Source organism: Plecotus auritus, assembly GCF_963455305.1.
Source record: "Plecotus auritus genome assembly, chromosome: 10".
Taxonomy (NCBI): Eukaryota; Metazoa; Chordata; class Mammalia; order Chiroptera; family Vespertilionidae; genus Plecotus; species Plecotus auritus.
In genome coordinates this window covers 31807922-31830284 of record NC_137785.1, presented here as the reverse complement: position 1 = coordinate 31830284, position 22363 = coordinate 31807922, and the positions used below count along the sequence as shown (strand labels likewise).

The 22363-nt window shown below is 41.3% G+C and overlaps 1 protein-coding gene across 1 annotated transcript in view; it reads left to right on the top strand.

Annotated features, from left to right (window-relative positions):
* ZNF565 (zinc finger protein 565) overlaps window positions 1-19139 on the top strand; it is an 89327-nt gene extending 70188 nt beyond the window's left edge. Inside the window, exon 5 of the mRNA XM_080643700.1 lies at window positions 16326-19139. Within this exon, the coding sequence (XP_080499826.1) occupies window positions 16326-17593 (1268 nt within the window). The 3' untranslated portion in view covers window positions 17594-19139. The remainder of the gene's footprint in view (window positions 1-16325) is intronic.
* Window positions 19140-22363: the final 3224 nt, after the last annotated feature.

Here is a 22363-nt window from a genome sequence, read left to right as displayed (position 1 = left end):
TTTTTTTTTAATATATTTTATTGATTTTTTACAGAGAGGAAGGGAGAGGGATAGAGAGTTAGAAACATCGATGAGAGAGAAATATTGATCAGCTGCCTCCTGCACACCTCCTACTGGGGATGTGCCCGCAACCAAGGTACATGCCCTTGACCAGAATCGAACCTGGGACCCTTGAGTCCGCAGGCCGACGCTCTATCCACTGAGCCAAACCGGTTTTGGCTCTCTTTGTTTCTTGATGAGTCTGGCTAGTGGTTCATCAATCTTGTTTATCTTTTCAAAGAACCAGCTCTTGGATTCATTGATATATATATATATTAGTTTCTATGTCAATTATTTCTGCTCTAATTTTAATATTCCCTCCCTTTTACTTACTGTGGGCTTTTCTTGTTGTTCTCTTTCTACTTCTTTAAGTTGTAGGGTTAAATGGTTTATTATTGTTTTTTCTTATTTTTTGAGGTAGACCTGTAGTGCTATGAAATTCCCTCTCAGAACTGCTTTTACTGGGTCCCAGAGATTTGGAGTTGCTGTGTGTTCACTTTCATTAGTTTCCTGGAAGTTATTTCTTTCTTTCTTGATCTCATTGTTAACCCATCATATATATATATATATATATATATGTATATATATATATATATATACACACACACACACACATATATATATGTATGTATGTATGTATGTGTGTGTGTGTATATATATATATATATATATGTATATGTATATATGCCTAAGTGACCGAATGACCGGTTGACCAGTCGCTATGACACGCACTGACCACCAGGGGGCAAACGCTTAATGCAGGAGCTGCCCCCTGGTGGTCAGTGCGCTCCCACAGCGGGAGCACTGCTCAGCTGACCGACGGGCACCAGACGCTGAGCTCATGGCTGGCAAATGTAGCTGCGGTGGCGCGAACCTCTCCCGCCTCTGTGGCAGTGCTACTGAGTGGCGGTGGCAGCAGGCACAGCAGGGCCAGGATGAGCAGGAGCATTGTGGCACCCAGCCTGGGCTCAGGCTCCTCCCTGGCCCCCTTCCATTTCTTGCACTACTGCATCCCTCAGGGGATGTCGGACTGCCCGTTTCGGTCTGATCCCCACTGGCTGCACCAAGGGCTGCCAACAGCGACATGGCATCAGATACCAATGAAAGTGAGGCCACACCCTCACAATCTGAGCAGCCAATAGACATCTAGCTCTACCCCATAGCCCAGCCAATGGGAAGCCCAGTCACATTCCTTACCCACTGTGATGTGCTACACCCTTCACTAATTGCACGGCCAATAAGAAATCTAGTTCCAGTCCCGCCCCCTGCATCACCTGCCTGTGGGGATTGGGCCAAAACCGGCAGTCCAACATCCCCCAAGGGGTTCCAGATTGCACGAAGGCACAGGCCAGGCTGAGGGACCCCACCGGTACACAAACCCATGCACTGGGCCTCTAGTTGTTTAATAACATGCAATTTAGCCTCCATGTGTTTGAATATTTTTGAGTGTTTTTACTGTAGCTGATTTCTAATTTCATTCCATTGTGATCTGAGAAGATGCTTGATATTATTTCAATCTTCTTGAACTTGTAGAGACTTGATTTTGTCCTAACATGTGGTCTGTCTTTGTGAATGAACCATGTGCACTTGAGAAGAATGTATATTCTACCAATTTGGGGTGAAATGTTCTATAAATATCAATTAAATCCATCTGATCCAGTATGTCATTTAGAGTCACTAATTCCTGGTTACTTTTTGTCTGGAAGATCTATTCATTGAAGTCAGCAGGATGTTAAAGTGCCCTACTATGACTGTATTGTTGTTGATCTCTCCCTTAAAGTCCTCTAGAAGTTTTTTTATATATTTAGGTGCTCTTACGTTGGGTGCATATATGTGTACCAGGGTTATGTCCTCTTGTTGGATTGATCCCTTTAGTATTATGTAGTGACCTTTATTGTCTCTTGTGATGACCTTCATTTTGAAGTCTATTTTGTCAGATATGAGTATTGCTTCCCAGCTTTTTTTTTTTCATTTCCATTTGCCTGGAAAATATTCCATCCCTTCACTCTCATCCTGTGTGTCTTTTGTTATGAGGTGAGTCGCTGGTAGACAGCATATAGTTGGGTCGAGTTTATGTATCTATTCAACTATCCTATTTCTTTTGATTGGAGCATTTAATCCATTTATATTTGAGGTTTTTTTAAAAATATATTTGATTGATTTTTTTTTTTTACAGAGAGGAAAGGAGAGGGATAGAGAATTAGGAACATCGATGAGAGAGAAACATCAGTCAGCTGCCTCCTGCACACCCCCTTGGATGTGCCCCCAACCAAGGTACATGCCTTTGACTGGAATCTAATCTGGGACCCTTCACTCCGCAGGCCGACGCTCTATCCACTGTGCCAAACCAGTTAGGGCTACATTTAAGGTTATTATTAACTAGAGGCCCAGTGCATGAAATTCGTGCAAGGGGGGAGTGTGTCCCTCAGCCCAATCTGCACCCTCTCCAATCTGGGACCCCTCGAGGGATGTCCGACTGCCCGTTTAGGCCTGATCCCGATAGCATCGGGCCTAAACGGGCAGTCAGACATCCCTCTCACAATCCAGGACTGCTGGCTCCCAACTGCTTGCCTGCCTGCCTTCCTGATTGCCCCTAACCACTTCTGCCTGCCAGCCTGATCACCCCTAACCACTCCCCTGCCAGCCTCATTGCCCCTAACTGCCCTCCCTGGCAGGCCTGGTCACCCCTAACTGCCCTCCCCTGCAGGCCTGGTTGCCCCCAACTGCCCTCCCCTGCCAACCCTGTCCCCCCACAACTGCTCTCCCCTGCAGGCCTGGGTCCCCCCCAACTGCCCTTCCCTGCCGGCCCGGTCGCCCCCAACTTTCCTCCTCTGCCGGCCTAGTCACCCCTAACTGCCCTCCCCTGCAGGCTTGATCACCCCCAACTGCCCTCCCTTGCAGGCCTGGTCCCTCCCAACTGCCCTCCCCTGCTGGCCATCTTGTGGTGGCCATCTTGTTTCCACATGGGGGCAGCCATCTTTGATCACATGGGGGCAGCCATCTTGTGTGTTGGAGTGATGGCAAATTTGCATATTACTCTTTTATTAGATAGGATAGAGGCCTGGTGCACAGGTGGGGGCTGGCTGGTTTGCCCTGAAGGGTGTCTCAGATCAGGGTGCGGGTTACCTTGGGGCGTGGGGCAGCCTGGGTGAGGGGCCTGTGGTGGTTTGCAGCCCACTACACCCCCGCAACCTAAGCGGAGGCCCTGGTATCTGGGATTTATTTATCTTCCATAATTGAAACTTTGTAGCCTTGAGCGGAGGCCAGGGCCGGCCAGGGTGGGCGGGAAGCTTGGCTTCCTCCCTCACTGGGGGCAACCCAAGCCTCCAGCTGGCTCCAGCTCCTGGCTGCCACCATATTTGTTGGGTTAATTTGCATAATCGCTCCTGATTGACTGGTGGGCGTGGCTTGTGGGCATAGCGGAGGTACGGTCAATTTGCATGTTTCTCTTTTATTAGATAGGATAGGTACTTACTTATTTGCTATTTTAATTCTGTATGCGCCTCTCTCTCTCTCTCTCTCTCTCTCTCTCTCTCTCTCTTCTCATTACAGCATTCCCTTTAGCATTTTTTGTAGTGCTGGTTTGGTGGTGATAGACTCCTTTAGCCTTTTTTTTTCTGGAAAGCTCTTTATTTCACCATCTGTTTTTGAATGATAGCCTTGCTAGATATAGTAATCTTGGTTTCAGATTCTTGCTTTTCATTACCTTGAGTACTTCATGCCATTTCCTTCTGGCCTGTAGAGTTTCTGATGAGAAATCAGCTGCCACCCTTATGGGAGCTCCTTTGTAGGTCACAAATTGCTGGTCTCTTGCTGCCTTTAAGATTCTGTCTTTGTCTTTTTGGCATTTTAATTATGAAGTGTCTGGGCTTTTCTTATTTTTCTCTTTCTAATTCTTTAAGTTGTAGGGTTAATTTGTTTATTATTACTTTTTTTTTTTTTTTTTACTTTTTGAGATAGGTCTGTAGTGCTATTAAATTCCCGCTCGGGATTGCTTTTACTGTGTCCCAGAGATTTTAAGTTGTGTGTTCACTTTCATTTGTTTCCAGGAAGTTTTTTATTTCTTTGGCTCTAGCCTACATTTCCTTGGGAGGGTAGACTCTAAGGATAAGATTGAACAGGTGTGATATATGAATGAATTACTCTTTTTTTTTTATTTATGAGTTTTCTGTGGCTTCTGTAATAAATGACTACAAACTGGGGGCTCTAAACACAAATTTATTATTTTATAGTTCTGGAGATTGGAAATCCAAAATGCATAAAATCAAGGTATCTGCAGGGCTGCATTTCTTTTTGGAGGCTTTAGGGGAGAATTCGTTTTCTTGCCCTTTTCCATCTTCTAGAGGTTGTCTGCATTCCTTGGGTCATAGCCCCCTCCTGTCTTCAAAGCTGGCAACGTAGCATTTTCAGATCTCTCTCTCTGTCTCTTACTTTTACTCTCCTGCCTCTCTCTTTCACTTGTAAGGACGCATGTGATTATTGGGCACACCCAGATAATTCAAGATCTCCCCTGAATTTTAGTTTCATACTATTATTGTTCTTATAGCATTTCATAAACTTAATAGTATGTGTTATTCTTCATTAACAATAGTGATATAAATCAGTCTTCTGGTCCTGACTGGTGTGGCTTCATGGTTGGAACGTCAGCTGAGTAGCAACTGTAATTTCATCTCCAGCCTTATGTTTCATCTCCTTTGCTATGTAACATAACATATTCACAGGTTCTAGGCATTAAAACGTGGAGATCTTTAGGGATTCATTATTCTGCCTCCCACTCTATGTGTTTTTGAACACATATCATTGAATATGCATAAATTCAGTATATATAATATTACTCCACCGAAATTCTATATTTTATTGCTAGTAATCCCATTGCTACTTATTCCGTAATAAGTATTATCTTTTACAGAATATTTGGTCAGTATATTTTCTAAGCTGTAGTTCTCGGATTTAAAAAAAATATTTTTAAAATTCTGATGAACTGCTAGGGTCTTTCCGCTGCTAGGGTTCAGAAATCTGGAGAAGGGGCTGCATATAAATAAATATAAATTTGGAAGGCATTTTGGGGGAGCCAGGAGAGGCTTAGCTCTAGTGACTAATCTCTCCTAATGTCTGGGCCCATGGCTTTTTATTTACACATTTTGCCCTTTAGCAAAGCAGATATACATATCAAAGGTAAGGTTTGGTAAACAGTCAGGTTAGGGGAATTGCCTTCAGCTGTTCCAGCAGCAGATAATAACATGCAGATTTTCAGCCCTGCTGAATATGTCCATTCAACTTTTTGAGGACTTCTTGCATTTATTATGACCTGCTGGACTTGGCCTCCAGCAATGACCATTACATTAAAATTTATCAGTTTTAACTATACAATTCACTGCCATTAATTATACTCACAGTGTTGTGCAGCCATCTCCACTATCCATTTTCAGAACTTATTCATCATCCCAAACATAAACTATATCCATTAAACAATAACTCTCCATTTTCCTCTCCTCCTAGCCCCTGGTAACCTTTGTTCTACTTTCTGTCTCTATTAATTTGTCTATCCTAGGTGCCTTATATAAGTGGAATCATACAATATGTAGCCTTTTGCATCTGGCTTATTTCACTTAGCGTAATGTGTTTTTTATTTGTTTTTATTTCTCACCTAAGAATATAGACTTTTAAATTAATTTTAGAGGGAGGAAGAGGGGGGGGGGAGAGAGAGAGAGAGAGAAACATCAATATGAGAGACATATTGATCAGTCACCTCCTGTGCGTGCCAGGACCAGGTATTGAGCCCACAACCTAAGTATGTACCCTGACCCAGAATTGAATTGAACCTGCAACCTTCTGGTGTACAGGGGACAATGCTCCAACCAGCTTAGCCACCTGGCCAAGGCAATTAGTATAATGTGTTCAAGGTTCATTCATGTTATAGTAGTTATCACAGTTTCATTTCTTTTTAAGGCTGAATTGTAGGATACATCACATTTTGTCTATCCATTTATCTATTGATGCACACTTGGGTTCTTTCCACCCTTTGGCTATTGTGAATAATGTTACTATGAATATTTGTGTATAGTATCTGAATCCCTAGTTTCATTGCTTTTGTATGTATACCTATGATCAGATAGTAACTGTATGTTTAACCTTTTTAGGATATTTCTCTATTTTAAAAAACTTCTTATGAATTATAAAGATCATTTTATTATCTATAATATAAATTTCAAATCTTTTCTCAGGCATTTGTCTCTTTTTTACTTTGCTTTTGGTGGTTTTTGTTCATGTGCAAGTTTCTTTGTTTTCTTTTTCACCACTGCATAGTGGAATTTATCAGTCTTTTTTGCTTTTGGATTTTGAGTCATTGTTTCATTGTTAGGTTTCCCCATACCTAGATTATACAGTAACCCACTGTTAACCTAAAAATAAAATGCCTTTCAAAGTGAGAAGCAACAGACACTTATTGGAAATTATTAATTCATGCAGAAGCACAAGTAATGTCTCAATTAGGAGACAAAGGCAATGGGTATTTATGAGAAAGGGAAAGAGAACAACTACATCAGTAGAAGGAAGGCATTTCTATTGGTACAGATAACATGACAAGATGGTGTTAGTTCTAAATAATGTTTTTAATGTTCAGTCCAGTAGTAGTTAGCCAGTATAGCTGCTTTCTTGTTATTTTTGCAAGCAATTCTTTTTTTTTTTACTGAATACCACTTATGCCCCCTTTACCCTTTTCTCCCTCCTCCACCCCCTTCCCTCTGGCAAAGTACAAGATTGCTAAGGCCCAGTTTAAAGGTTATTTTATCCTGTTTTAACATTCCTAAGATTTGAGGCATAAGATGTGCATATCAGTTTCTCTGGCATGGCAGCTCTGGCTCTATTCTCCCTTTTTAAAAAAATATATATTTTTATTTATTTTAGCAAAGAAGGGAGAGAGACAGAGAGAGAGAGAGAGAGAGAAATCATCAATGATAAGAGAATCACCGGTTGGCTGCCTCCTGCACGTCCCACACAGGGGATTGAGCCCATAATCCAAGCATGCACCCCAACTGAGAATTGAACCCTGACCTTCCTGGTTCATAGGTCACCACTCACCATTGAGCAACACTGGCCCGGCCATTTTCCCATTTTGATCAAGATCTTTTCTTGAAAGCATAACTGATCAATCACCAGAAAGTAGCATTGATCAATTATTAAAAGCATGTTGGTTCTCCATTGTCAAGTGGCTCATTTGGGGTATGTCATGCCTTTATCTGTCTCTCATTGCCAGAAAAGCTCATTCTTGGTATGTCATGTCTCATGTAGAAGGGAAAGTTGTTTGTTTTTCTTAGGAGCCTTCAGCCACATTTGAGCAACAGGAGCACTAGAAGAGAAGAAGGCCTTACCATCATGTCTTCTTAAGAGCAAACATCTGTAGTTCCTTAAGGTTTGTTTTGTTTTTATATGAAACTAGAGGCCCAGTGCATGAAAATTCATGCACTAGAAGGCGGGGTCCCTCAGCCTGGTCTGCCCCCTCTCACAGTCCGGGAGCCCTCAAGGGCGGGAGGCAACCTGGCAATCAGGGGAAGGCAACACCCCCATCACACCTCTGCTGCTGCCACTGCCAGCAGCGCAAGCCTCGGCTGGACCTGGTTACCTGAGCCTTGGGCAGCCCTGGACGGCTGGGCAGCTGCCATCCAAGGCTTGCCTGTGCCTCAGGCGTTGGCTGGGCAGCTGCCATCCGAGGCTTGCCTGCGCCTCAGGCCAGCCCTAGGTGGCTGGGCAGCCAACATCCGAGGCTTGCCTGTGTCTCAGGCTGGCCCTAGGTGGCTGGGCAGCCACCATCCGAGGCATGCCTGTGCCTCAGGCGTCAGCTGGGCAGCTGCCATCCGAGGCTTGCCTGCGCCTTGGGCCAGCCCTGGGCAGCTGTGGGGCTGAGGGCATGCGCCTGCCGCCCTCCAGCTGGGCTGAAAGGACTGTGGGACTCCAGCAGCAGGCACAAGGAGTGGCCGGACCGCGCACCTGCCACTCCCCGACCCCCGCAGGGCTGAAAGGACTGGAGAACTCTGGTTGGGCTGAGGGGACTGGGCACCACCATCTTGTGGCTATGGGCACTGCCATCTTTGTGGCGGCATGACGGTCAATTTGCATAGTCCCTCTTTATTAGATAGGATATCATAGGCCTTAGTGATCATCTCAAAATGTTAAGCAACCATTATCAGAGTGAGTCTTTATAACATCAAGCTATGCAAATCAAAGATTTATAACAGCAAAAATTTTTATAATTACAAACAAAATGTTAAGTCCAATTTGAAGAATAGATCTGAACCAGAAGGCAATACAGTACTTGAAGACAGTTAGTTGAAGATATTAAAGAACCATGAAGTGTTAATGGGCACTGTATTTAATCGTTTGGCTTGTGTCTAGATTTTATCTAGTTTTATATCTATTTTACTAGAGATGTTTTATCTAAGTACAATAAGAGGATTAATAATAGAGCAACCACACCTTGCTTAGCTGGTATATATGGTCAATAGTAATTTCTGTTGTCTAATATAACTCATGTAAGGGAATTTAAAGGGTTTTTTGGTTGGCTGTTATGGTGGCAGTTATTACAATAAGGAGAAAGAAGTCTTTTAAATCTGCTACCTTCATTGAGGCTGACATCACAAGGCTTTAAAACATCCTTGGCTATGTGTATAACATTTGACTTGTGAAGTAGGTTTAAAAATGATGTGCAACATTATCTTTTCAGACAGAAATTAAGAGGAAAAAGGAAGCAATAACAATTGGAGTGCTGGCCTTTCATATTTTTTGTGTGACAGGATGTACTAAAGTGAGGGAAAAAAGGGGAAAAGAAAGGTGTAGAGTATACAGGCTTGATGCAGAATCTTGGGTTAGTCATTCACAACAGATGTTGCTTTACTTTTTTAGTAATTTTAACACTTTAAACCCTTTGTTGGTTGAGCATTCTAGTTGTAAGAGCTCTCTTTAATTTGGGAAACATAAATCCAAGAGTCAACATCTTTAAATTTGGTCACATATTAACCAGTTAAGAGTACTTGGCCCTGGCCAGGTAGTTCGGTTGGTTAGAGCATCGTACCTTTACACCAAGATTGAGGGTTCAATTCCCAGTCAGGGCACATATAAGAATCAAGCAATGAATGCATAAATAAGTAGAACAACAAAATGATGTTTCTCTCTCTCTCTCTCTCTCTCTCTCTCTCTCTCTCTCTCTCTCAAAACAATAAATATTTTTAAAATGTTTTAAGTGTACCTGAAATTTTTTTTGTTTTATTTTTTGTGGTTTTGTTCAAATTGATTTGAGAGAGAGACAGACAGACATTGATGTGAGAGAGAGAAACATCAATTGGTTGCTCCCCAGCACTCACCAGGAATCAAACTCTCAACCTGGGTATGTGCCCTGACCAGGAATTTGCACCCACCACCTTTTGGTGTACAGGATGACACTCCAACCAACTGAGCCACACTAGCCAGAGACTGAAGTTTTGTATTTTAGAGTCATTGAGTTTTTTCCACGAATATCTCTGAAAATGAAACATCTTTATAGAACATTTTTGTAAGAGCAAACAATAATTGTTAACAGAGTCAAACAATAATTGTCTGTAAATGACAAAAGACTTAATAGCCAGGGTTAAAGATTTGGTGACATGCCCTAGCAAACAAATATTGTTAACAGAGTCAAACAATAATTGTCTGTAAATGACAAAAGACTTAATAGCCAGGGTTAAAGATTTGGTGACATGCCCTAGCCGGTTTGGCTCAGTGGATCGAGCATCAGCCTGCAGACTGAAGGGTCCCAGGTTGGATTCCAGTCAAGGGCATATGCCCAGTTGCAGGCTCGATCCCCAGTAGGGAGTATGCAGAAGGGAGCCAATCAATGAGTCTCTCTCATCATTGATGTTTCTATCTATCTCTCTCTCTCCCTCTTTGAAATCAATAAAAAAATATATTGAAAAAAAAGATTTGGTGACAGTTTACATATATATGTACATATAAATAATGTAATTGGCTTATTTATCTATTCTTATCTTAGCTGAATCATATAAAAAATTTTTAAGATCTCTCCTCCATGAACCTGTTGTAAATATGCATACCTTTTGTAACATACACAAACCTTTTGTCAGGTACATATATTTTTTAGTTTTTGTTGTGTGTTTTTAATTTTGAAATAATTATTTTACTCTTAGACAAAATTACTTTTTCTTTTTTTGCCAAAAAAGAAACCCATATCCTTTATCATTCTTTATCAAAGAAACATTTTTTTCTTCAACAAAAATACATCTCCATGTTTCATATCTTTCTCTACCAAAAGCAGATATTTTACGTTTATATATAGTTAGTTTGTTTTTTTCTTTATTATTTTTAGTTTTGTAAAAAAAAAACAAACAAAAAAAAAAACATAGCTTTTTTACAAATCAATTTTGTAAAAGAATGTATGCAATAGTTTGTATTTTTAAAAGGCCATTTTTTTTTTCAGTCCCTGTGAGCAAAGTTTTGGTTAGTTCCTGAGTGTTTATATGTTAAAGACATGGTAAGAGTTAAAATTTTAAGAGACAGAGGAAGACTGTAAGTTTTTTGGCATTATTTATTTGACATTTGTCCTATGTATTTAACATACTAAATATGCCTGACTAGTTTAATTTGTTTTTCTTTTATAAAAAGAGAACAAATCTTTGAAATGATTTAAGGATCCTTTTGAAAAACTCCAAAAATTTTTTTAAATCTCAAAGGTCAAAGAAAAGGCTTTAATTTTTTAATCTTGGGAAGCTTGTCAGATATATCAATTTTTTAAAATATATTTTTATTGATTACAGAGAGGAAGGGGAGAGGGAGAGAGAGATAGAAACATCAGTGATGAGAGAGAATCACCGATCAGCTGCCTCCCACACGCCCCCCACTGGGGACTGAGACTGAAACCCGGGCACATGCCCTTGACCAGAATCGAACCTGGGACCCTTCAGTCCGAAGGCTGACATTCTATCCACTGAGTCAAACTGGCTAGAGCTATATCAGTTTTTTAATAATATTTGGTCAAATATAAGTCATTGTGCAACAGTACTTACATTATTTATTTAACCAAAGTGACAATAAAAGATTTTAATGACAAATACAGAAGGCTACATAGTTGTAAACAAAATTTTAGTTTTTGTTGTGGTGGTAGCTGTTTTTTGTTGCTAATCCTAACTGGAGAATATTTTTCCATTGTTTTTTATTTTCATTTTTTATTTTTTGTGTTTGTTTGTTTAATCTTTATTGTTGAGAGTATTACACATGTCTTCCCTTTTTCCCCCCATGACCCCCCTCCACCTGGTTCCTGTTCCCCCAGGTCTTCACCACCCTGTTGTCTGTGTCCATAGGTAATGTATATATGCATTTAAGTTCTTTGGTTAATCACTTCCCATCACCCACCCTTCCCTCTGAGATTCATCAATCTGTTCCATGTTTCCATACCTCTAGCTCTATTTTATTCATCAGTTTATTTTGTTCATTAGATTCCTTGTTCGTTTATTTTTATTTTAGATTCAATTGTTGATTTATTGACATTTTATTGTTCATATTTTTTATCCTTTCTTCTTCGTCTTTCCCTTCTGAAAGAATACCCTTCAACATTTAATGTAATAGTGTTTTGGTGGTGATGAAATCCTTTAGCTTTTCCTTGTCTGTGAAGCTCTTTATCTGACCTTCAATTCTAAATGATAGCGTTGCTGGGTAGAGTAATCTTTATTGTAGGTCCTTGCTATTTATCACTTTGAATATTTCTTGCCACTCCCTTCTGGCCTGCATAGTTTGTTGAGAAGTCAACTGACAGTCGGATGGGCATTCTCTTGTAGGTAACTAACTGATTTTCTCTTGCTGCTTTTAAGATTCTCTGTCTTTAACCCTTGGCATTTTAATTATGATGTGTCTTGGTGTGGGCCTCTTTGGGTTCATCTTGTTTGGGACTCTCTGTGCTCCCTGGATTTATGTGTTCAGAGATCATAATAATCTGGCCACTCGGTGTATATAATAAAAGGCTAATATATATACAGTATATTGATTTCAGAGAGGAATGGAGAGGGAGAGAGAAATAGAAACATCAATGATGAGAGAGAATCACTGATTGGCTGCCTCCTGCATGCCCGCTACTGGGAACTGAGTCTCCTTCACCAGGTAGGGGAAGTTTTCTGTCATTATTTCTTCAAATAGGTTTTCAATATCTTGCTCTCTTCTCCTTAGGGCACCCCAATAATGAGGATGTTGGTACCCTTGAAGTTGTCCCAGAGGCTCCTTACACTATCTTCATAATTTTTTTATTCTTTTTTCTTTTTTCTGTTTTGATTGGGTGTTTTTTTTTTTCCCTTCCTGATATTCCAAATCATTGATTTATTCTCGGAATCCTCTATTCTACTGTTGAATCTCTGTAAATTATTCTTTATTTCAATTAGTATATGCTTAATTTCTGACTGATCCTTTTTCATGTCCTTGACATTCTCACTAAGATCCTTTAAATTCTCACTAAGTCCCTTGAAGATCTCATTAAGATCCTTGAACATCCTTATAACCATGGTTTGAACTCTGTTTCTATTAATTTGTTTGCTTCCATTTCATTTAGTTCTTTTTCTGGAGATTTCTTTTTTTTTAATTTAATAAATCTTTATTGTTCAGATTATTACAATTGTTTCTCCTTTTTCCCCTCATACATCCCCTCCACCTGGTTCCCACCCCAACCTCTGCCCTTACCTCCCCCCCACTGTCCTCATCCATAGGTGTATGATTTTTGTCCAGTCTCTTCCTGCACCCCCCATATTCTTTCCCCCTGAGAATTATCAGTCCATCCCTTTCTATGCCCCTGATTCTATTATATTCACCAGATTATTCTGTTCCTCAGGTTTTTAATTCACTTGATTTTTAGGTTCACTTGTTGATAGATATGTATTTGTTGTTCATAATTTTTATCTTTACTTTTTTCTTCTTCCTCTTCTTAAAGAATACCTTTCAGCATTTCATATAATACTGGTTTGGTGGTGATGAACTCCTTTAGCTTTTTCTTATCTGTGAAGCTCTTTATCTGACCTTCCATTCTGAATGATAACTTTTCTGGGTAGAGTAATCTTGGTTGTAGGTTCTTGCTATTCATCACTTTGAATATTTGTTGCCACTCCCGTCTGGCCTGCATAGTTTCTGTTGAGAAATCAGCTGACACCAATAAAAAAATGGGCAACGGACCTAAATAGAATCTTTTCAAAAGAAGACAGAAGGAAGGCCAAGAGACACATGAAAACATGCTTAAAGTCACTAATTATCCGAGAGATGCAAATCAAAATGACAATGCGATACCATCTCACACCTGTCAGAATGGCTAGCATCAACAAATCAACAAATGACAAGTGTTGGCGAGGATGCGGAGAAAAAGGAACCCTTGTGCACTGCTGGTGGGAATGCAGACTGGTGCAGCCACTGTGGAGAACAGTATGGAGTTTCCTCAAAAAACTGAAAATGGAACTCCCATTTGACCCAGTAATCCCACTCCTAGGAATATATCCTAAGAAACTAGAAACACCAATCAGAAAGGATATATGCACCCCTATGTTCACAGCAGCACAATTTACAATACCTAAGATTTGGAGGCAGCCTAGGTGCCCGTCAGCAGATGACTGGATCAGAAAACTATGGTACATCTACACAATGGAATACTATGCTGCCATAAAAAAGAAGGAATTCTTACCATTTGTAGCAACCTGGATGGAATTGGAGAACATTATGCTAAGTGAAATAAGCCAGTCAATGAAAGAAAAAATACCATATGATCTCACTCATTTGTGGATAATAAAAAACATATAAACTGATGAACAAAAAGATAGATACAGAGACAGTAAAGCATCAAACAGACTGTCAAATTACAGCGGGAAGGTTAGGGAGAGGTGGGGGAAATAAGAGATCAACCAAAGGACTTACATGCATGCATATAAGAATAACCAACGGATGCAAAACATTGGGGGGTGAGGGCATGTATGGCAGTGGGGTGGGGGGAGGCAATGGTAAGATATGTACACATATAATACCTTAATTTAAAAAAATAAACATATTTCAGATCATTACATTGTACACCTTGATGTTATATGACAATTATATCTTAATAAAATGAAAATAAAAATAGAAAAAAAAAAGAGAAATCAGCTGAAAATCGTATGGGTGCTCCCTTGTAGGTAACTAACTGTTTTTCTCTTGCTGCTTTTAATATTCTCTCTTTGTCTTTTGCTCTTGGCATTTTAATTATGATTTGTCTTGGTGTGGTCCTCTTTGGATTCCTTTTGTTTGGGGTTCTGTGCCCTTCCTGGACTTGTAAGTCTATTTCTTTCACCAGGTCGGGGAAGTTTTCAGTCATTATTTCTTCAAATAGGTTTTCAGTATCTTGCTCTCTCTCTTCTTCTGGCACCCCCATAATTCTGATGTTGGTACGCTTGAAGTTGTCCCAGAGGCTTCTTACACTATCTTCAACTTTTTGGATTCTTTTTTCTTTTTGCTTTTCCGGTTGAGTGTTTTTTGCTTCTGTGTATTTCAGATCTTTGACTTGATTCTTGCGTTCCTCTAGTCTGCTGTTGGGTCTCTGTATAATATTTTTTATTTCAGTCAGTGTATGTTTAATTTCTAGTTGGTCCTTTTTCATATCTTCGAGGGTCTCACTAAATTTATCGGCCTTTTCTAGGATATTCTTGAAAAGCCGTATAACCGTGGTTTTGAATTCTATATCCAGTTGTTTGTTTTCCTCCATTTCTTTCATTTGTGATCTCTTTCTTTGTCTCTGCATTTTCGCTGCTCCCTGAGTTGGTAGGGTAGCTTTGTATGCTAGGTTTCCTATATGGCCCAGTGGGTTGGCCTCCCCAGTTAACCTGAGGTGGACACTCTTGGTGCACCCCTTTGTGGACTGTGTGTACATCCTTGTTGTAGTTAAGTCTTGATTGTTGTTGGTATCACTGGGAGGAATTGACCTCCAGGCCAGTTGGCTGTGAGGATCAGCTGTGTCTATGCTGGGAGAAGTTCGCTGCTGGACACAGCCTTATAGGATCAGACTTGCAAAATTGCGAAAGCCTCTGTGCTTGGATGGGGTGGAGTCTCAGGGCAGAGCAGAGAGTCTTGGCTTCCCGTCAGCCCTGCCCTTGCGCACATGCCTCCAGACCTCTGCCTTCTGCGGCTCCCCTGAGTTTCTGCCTGACAGTCCAGATTCCCCCCGTAAGAGCATGGGTCCCCAGGGGCTTGCCTGGAACTGCGGTTCAGTGCAGTCGGAACTGGGGTTCAGTGCAGTCAGGAGCTTCCAACTCCCTTCCGCTAGGGAAAGCCTGCGGCAACCTCCATATTTAGTCTTCTCTGTGAGCACTTGCGCGCGTGCGCCTCCAGACCCCTGCCCGCCGCAGCTCTCCTGAGTCTCCGAGTCTCTGTGTGCCTTTTTCTCTACCTGACAGTCCAGACTCTCCCTGTATGAGCCTGGGTCCATGGGGTTTCGCCCGGAACTGGGCTTCAGTGCAGTCGGAACTGGGGTTCAGTGCAGTCGGGGGCTTCCTTCCCCCTCCCGCCAGAGAAAGTCAGCCAGGCACTCAGCCGCCCTTCCTCTCTGCGCGTGTGTCTCCATACCTCAGCCCTTTGCCACTCCTCTGATTCTCCGTGAGCTTTTCTCTTTCCTTCTAGTTGTAGAATTTCCACTTAGCCGGCCTTCCTGTGGTTCTGGATGATGTCCATTCTGTCTTTTAGTTGTAGTTTTTAAATTGTTGTGCGAGGCAGCAGTTTAGGTGCTTACCTATGCCGCCATCTTGGTTTCTCTCTGCCTTCTGGTTGGGAGGGGCCTTGTTCCTAATATGGTTAATTCAAGAAGTGTCATGATGTTCACTCCCCTCGGCCTTCCTTCTACTTGTGGTGTCAGTTTTCATTATAATAATGGCATAATGAGCTTTGGGGTCTTTTTCTGGTCAGTTTTTCCTCCATCTCAGATTTAACTGGTTTTAGCCAGTCCTTGCTATTGCTGACTTCTGCACCAGTGCAGGACTTTCCTGCCATAAACTATTTCCCATGATCATGTGTTGAGGCTGGGGCTCTGGTGAGAGGATCTAATAATATGGTCCTGTGATGTCCACTCCTATTTCCTCATTCCACTTAGGGAGTTTCCCTAATTTTTTTCTATCCTGCCTCAATATAAGCTATTCACCTTTTATGGTTATTTTATTTTACGTCTCTAGTCTACTGTGGAACATATTTATTTCTTTTAGACCAGGAGAAGAACTTGGATTCATTTATATATATATATATATATATATTTTTTTTTCCAGACTTGGAGTCCAGATGTGAGAAATTTCCACAAGAAGATATTTTTGAAGTAGAGACATTCAATTGGGATTTAATGAAAAGCCTTAAATGCTGTAGTTTTGAGAGCTCTAGTTTTAGAGAAGACTGGGAATACAAATGCCAATTTGAAAGACAAGTAAACCAGGAATGGTATTTCAAGCAAGTAAAAATCACATATGAAAACATACCCACTTTTGAACATCATGCATCCCTCACTGTACATCAGAGCAATGACACTGGAAAGAAACCTATTGGATGTAATGAATGTGGGAAAGCATTTAGCCGTGGCTCACACCTTATTCAACATCAGAAAACTCATTCTGGTGAAAAGCCCTTTGAATGTAAGGAATGTGGGAAGGCCTTTAGTCGAGCCTCACACCTTGTTCAGCATCAAAGAATTCATACAGGTGAGAAACCTTATGACTGTAAGGAATGTGGGAAGGCCTTTGGTCGTTCTTCAGAACTTACTCTGCATCAGAGACTTCATACTGGTGTCAAACCCTATGAATGTAAACAGTGTGGAAAGACATTTAGACAGCATTCACAACTTATTCTGCATCAAAGAACCCATACAGGTGAGAAACCTTATGTATGTAAAGACTGTGGGAAGGCTTTTATTCGTGGCTCACAACTTACTGTTCACTGGAGAATTCATACAGGGGCTAGACCCTATCAGTGTAAAGAATGTGGAAAGGCCTTTAGACAGCATTCACAACTTACTGTACATCAGAGAATTCACACGGGGGAGAAACCCTATGAATGTAAGGAATGTGGAAAGGGCTTTATTCATAGCTCAGAAGTTACTCGACATCAAAGAATTCATTCTGGGGAGAAACCTTATGAATGTAAAGAATGTGGAAAGGCCTTTAGACAGCATGCACAGCTTACTCGACATCAGAGAGTTCATACTGGTGACAGACCCTATAAGTGTAAGGACTGTGGGAAGGCCTTTAGTCGTAGTTCATACCTTATTCAACATCAAAGAATTCATACTGGTGACAAACCCTACAAATGTAAGGAATGTGGGAAAGCCTTTATTCGTGTTTCACAACTGACGCATCATCAGCGAATCCATACTTGTGAGAAACCCTATCAATGTAGGGAATGTGGAATGGCCTTTATTCGTAGTTCACAACTTACTGAACATCAGAGAATTCATCCTGGTATCAAGCCTTACGAATGTAGAGAATGTGGACAGGCCTTTATTCTTGGTGCACAGCTCATTGAACACTATAGAATCCATACTGGTTAGAAAGCTTTTAATATTAGGGATGCAGGAAAGCCTTTAATGGAGTTCACACCTGACTTAATATTAGGTAATGCCTAATGTAGTGTAATATCAGAAAATCTTCATTTGTTGCTTCCATTGTGGAACATCAGACAACTCATACCAGAAGAAAAGTTAATAAACGTGGGAATTCTTTTTGCCTCAAAATCACTGTTTACTATGTATCAGAGAACTTACGGTGAAAAAATATTATTATGAATGTAAAGTCTTCTCTTACCACTCAAAATGTATCAACCTCCTGAGAATTCCTAATAGAAAATAACCCTATTAAAATGTTTTGTGAATGTGCCTTTTGCCATAGCATATACCTTACTTAGCATTATCTCATTTCTACCAGTTACTGATGGTATATCATAGAGCAAATTATGCAATCTCTCTGTTCCTCAGTTTACTTATTTTTAAGCAATGGTAATTATACCTACCTGATAGAGATTTTGTGAGGACTGTCAGATATTTTAAATAAAGCCTGTGTTGAATAAATATTAGTTATCATTAGTTAACAGTATTACTGTTAAGAAATTCATGTGAGAAGAGGGCCTTCTGAATGTATCAAATATCATAAAGTCCTCATAACTTGTTATGATAATTCATTCTGAAAAACAGTAAAGTATAATTATCATGAGAAGTTACTTCATTCAAAAGGTTAGAAATTCATATTAGTCCTAGGTGCCTATAGCTACCTGTTCATAGGAGCAAAGGCAATAGAGCATTGTCTCCCATCTTTTATCTGGAAAAAAAATCAGAAAATTAGAAGGTAACAGAAAAGTAGCCAAAAGAAAGCTGCCATTTAGAAATCTAAAACCACAAGTACTCTATATCTTTATTTCAAGAAAAATAAAAACTAAATTTACAAACTAGAAATGAATGACAGTGAATTCTATGTATAAAAACCAGATCATTGTAGCCCTGACCGGTTTGGCTCAATGGATAGAGTGTCGGCCTGTGGACTGAAAGGTCCCAGGTTCGATTCCGGTCAAGGGCATGTACCTTGGTTGCGGGCACATTCCCAGTGGGGGGTGTGCAGGAGGCAGCTGATCGATATTTCTAACTATCCTTCTCCCTTCCTCTCTGTGGAAAAATCAATAAAATATATTTAAAAAACAAACAACAACAAAAACAGATCATTGTAGCCAAAGCTGTACTTTTGTCAGTAGCAAGAATTGAAGGCAGTGGTTTTGTTCTCCTAATGTCGATCTTCAACACCTAGTTGTTGCAGGTCACATACCAAGCACTCTGAAATGAATGAATGGTCAACTCTAAAAGTTAGGAGAAAATAACCACATAAACCCAAGTAAACAATAAGAATTAGTATTAGCCCTAGCCGGTTTGGCTCAGTGGATAGAGCATTGGCCTGCGAACTGAAAGGTCCCAGGTTCTATTCCGGTCAAGGGCACATGCCATGCCCAAGTTGTGGGCTTGATCCCCAGTGGGGGACTTGCAGGAGGCAGCTGATCCATGATTCTCTCTCCTCATGGATGTTTTTGTCTCTACCTCTTCCTTCCTCTCTGAAATCAGCAAAAAAAAAAATTATTTTTAAAGAATTAGGGAGAAACCAAGATGGCAGCATAGGTAAGCACCTAAACTGCTGCCTCGCACAACAATTCCAAAACTACAACTAAAAGACAGAACGGACACCATCCAGAACCACAGGAAAGCTGGCTGAGTGAAAATTCTACAACTAGAAGGAAAGAGAAAAGCTCACAGAGAATTGGAGGTACGGCAAAGGGTCTTTGTACGCGCAGACAGGAAGGGTGGCTGAGAGCCTGGATGACTTTCTCTGGCGGGAGGGGGAAGGAAGCCCCCAACCGCACTGAACCCCAGTTCTGACTGCACTGAACCCCAGTCCCGGGCGAAACCCCGTGGACCCAGGCTCATACAGGGGGAGTCTGGACTGTCAGGTAGAGAGAAAGGCACCCGGAGACTCGGAGACCCGGGGAAGACCAGGGGGAGCCCCGGCAGGCAGGGTTCTGGAGGCGCGCGCACCAGCGTGCACAAAGGCTGCGGAGGTTGCCACAGGCTTTCCCTAGCAGAACGGAGTACGAAACTCCTGACTGCACTGAACCACAATTCTAACTGCACTGAACCCCAGTTCCAGGCGAGCCCCTGGGGACCCGCGCTCTTACGGGGGGGAATCTGGACTCTCGGGCGGAGACTCAGGAGCCGGGGAAGGCAGAGGTCTGCAGGCGCGTGCATGCCACTGCGCACAAAGGCCGCGGAGGTTGCCACAGGCTTTCCCTAGTGGAAGGGAGTCAGAAGCTACTGACTGCACTGAGCCCCAGTTCTGACTGCACTGAAACCCAGTTCCAGGCGAGCCCCTGGGGACCCACGCTCTTGTGGGGGGAATCTGGACTCTCGGGCAGAGACTCGGGAGCTGGGGAAGGCAGAGGTCTGCAGGTGCGCACGCGCTTAAGGCCAAGGCTGACTGGAAGCCAAGACTGTCTGCTCCACCCTGAGACTCCAGCCCATCCAAGGTGAGCACAGAGGCTATTGCAATTTGGCAAGTCTAATCCTATAAGGCTGTCTCCAGCACTGAAGTTCTCCCAGCATAGACACAGCTGATCCTTACAGCCAACTGGCCTGGAGGTCAGTTCCTCCCAGTGATACCAACAACAATCAAGACTTAACTACAGCCGAAACCGGTTTGGCTCAGTGGATAGAGCGTCGGCCTGCGGACTGAAAGGTCCCAGGTTCAATTCCAGTCAAGGGCATGTACCTTGGTTGCGGGCACATCCTCAGTGGGGGGTGTGTAGGAGACAGCTGATCGATGTTTCTCTCTCATCGATGTTTCTAGCTCTCCCTCTCCCTTCCTCTCTGTGAAATATCAATAAAATATATTTTAAAAAAATTAAAAAAAAGACTTAACTACAACAAGGCTGTACACACAGTCCACAAAGTGGTGCACCAAGAGTGTCCACCTCAGGTTAACTGGGGAGGCTGACCCACTGGGCCTTATAGGAAACCTAGCACACAAATCTACCCTACAAACTCAGGGAAGCAGTGAAAATGTGGCATCAAAGAAACAGATCACAAACGAAAGAAATGGAGGAAAACAAATGACTGGATATAGAATTCAAAACCACGGTTATATGACTTTTCAAGAATATCCTAGAAAAGGCCGATAAATATAATGAGACCCTCGAAGATATGAAAAAGGACCAACTAGAAATTAAACATACACTGACTGAAATAAAAAAATATTATACAGAGACCCAACAACAGACTAGAGGAACACAAGAATCAAGTCAAAGAATTTGAATACAAAGAAGCAAAAAACACTCAACCGAAAAAGCAAAAAGAAAAAAAATTCCAAAAAGTTGAAGATAGTGTAAGAAGACTCTGGGACAACTTCAAGCGTACCAACATCAGAATTATGGGGGTGCCAGAAGAAGAGAGAGAGCAAGATACTGAAAACCTATTTGAAGAAATAATGACCGAAAACTTCCCCCACCTGGTGAAAGAAATAGACTTACAAGTCCAGGAAGCGCACAGAACCCCAAACAAAAGGAATCCAAAGAGGACCACACCAAGACACATCATAATTAAAATGCCAAGAGCAAAAGACAAAGAGAGAATATTAAAAGCAGCAAGAGAAAAACAGTTAATTACCTACAAGGGAGCACCCATACGATTGTCAGCTGATTTCTCAACAGAAATTATGCAGGCCAGACGGGAGTGGCAAGAAATATTCAAAGTGATGAATAGCAAGAACCTACAACCAAGATTACTCTACCCAGCAAAGCTATCATTCAGAATTGAAGGGCAGATAAAGAGCTTCACAGATAAGAAAAAGCTAAAGGAGTTCATCACCACCAAACCAGTATTATATGAAATGCTGAAAGGTATTCTTAAAGAAGAAGAAGAAAAAAGTAAAGATAAAAATTATGAACAACAAATACATATCTATCAACAAGTGAACCTAAAAATCAAGTGAATTAAAAATCTGAGGAACAATAATCTGGTGAATATAATAGAATCAGGGGCATAGAAAGGGATGGACTGATAATTCTCAGGGGGAAAGGAGTATGGGGGCGTTCAGGAAGAGACTGGACAAAAATCATACACCCATGGATGAGGACAGTGAGGGGGAGGAAAGGGCAGAAGGTGGGGTGGGAACCGGGTGGAGGGGAGCTATGGGGGGAAAAAGGAGAAACAATTGTAATAATCTGAATAAAGATTTATTTTTAAAAAAATAATTAGTATTAAAAAGGAAAAAAACATTTTAATAAAGTAGAAAACAGTAGACTTAATCGGGACGTAGTTTATTCAACAAGATATAAAGTGATTTAAGTCTGATCTAGAAAAAACACATTTACCATTATGAATGAGGAAGGGGTAGATTTTTTGAAGTAGTTCCTATGCATTACTTTAATCTAATATATCTGAAATCTAAAGAGAACGTATTTTTTAAAATATCAAAATTGGTTCAAGAAGATGTAGAATACCTGGATAAATCAAAGATTATAAAAGGAGGTAAAAAGTCATCAAAGCCCTAGCCGGTTTGGCTCGGTGGATAGAGCATTAGCCTGCAGACTAAAGGGTCCCAGGTTCCATGCTGGTCAAGGGCACATGCCCGGGTTGCGGGCTTGATCCCCAGTGGGGGGGGGGGGCATGCAGGAGGCAGCCAATCAATGATTCTCTCTCATCATTAATGTTTCTATCTCTCCCTCTTCCTTCCTCTCTGAAATCAATAAAAATATATTTTTTAAAGTCATCAAAGCTCTGTCTCTTCAGAGA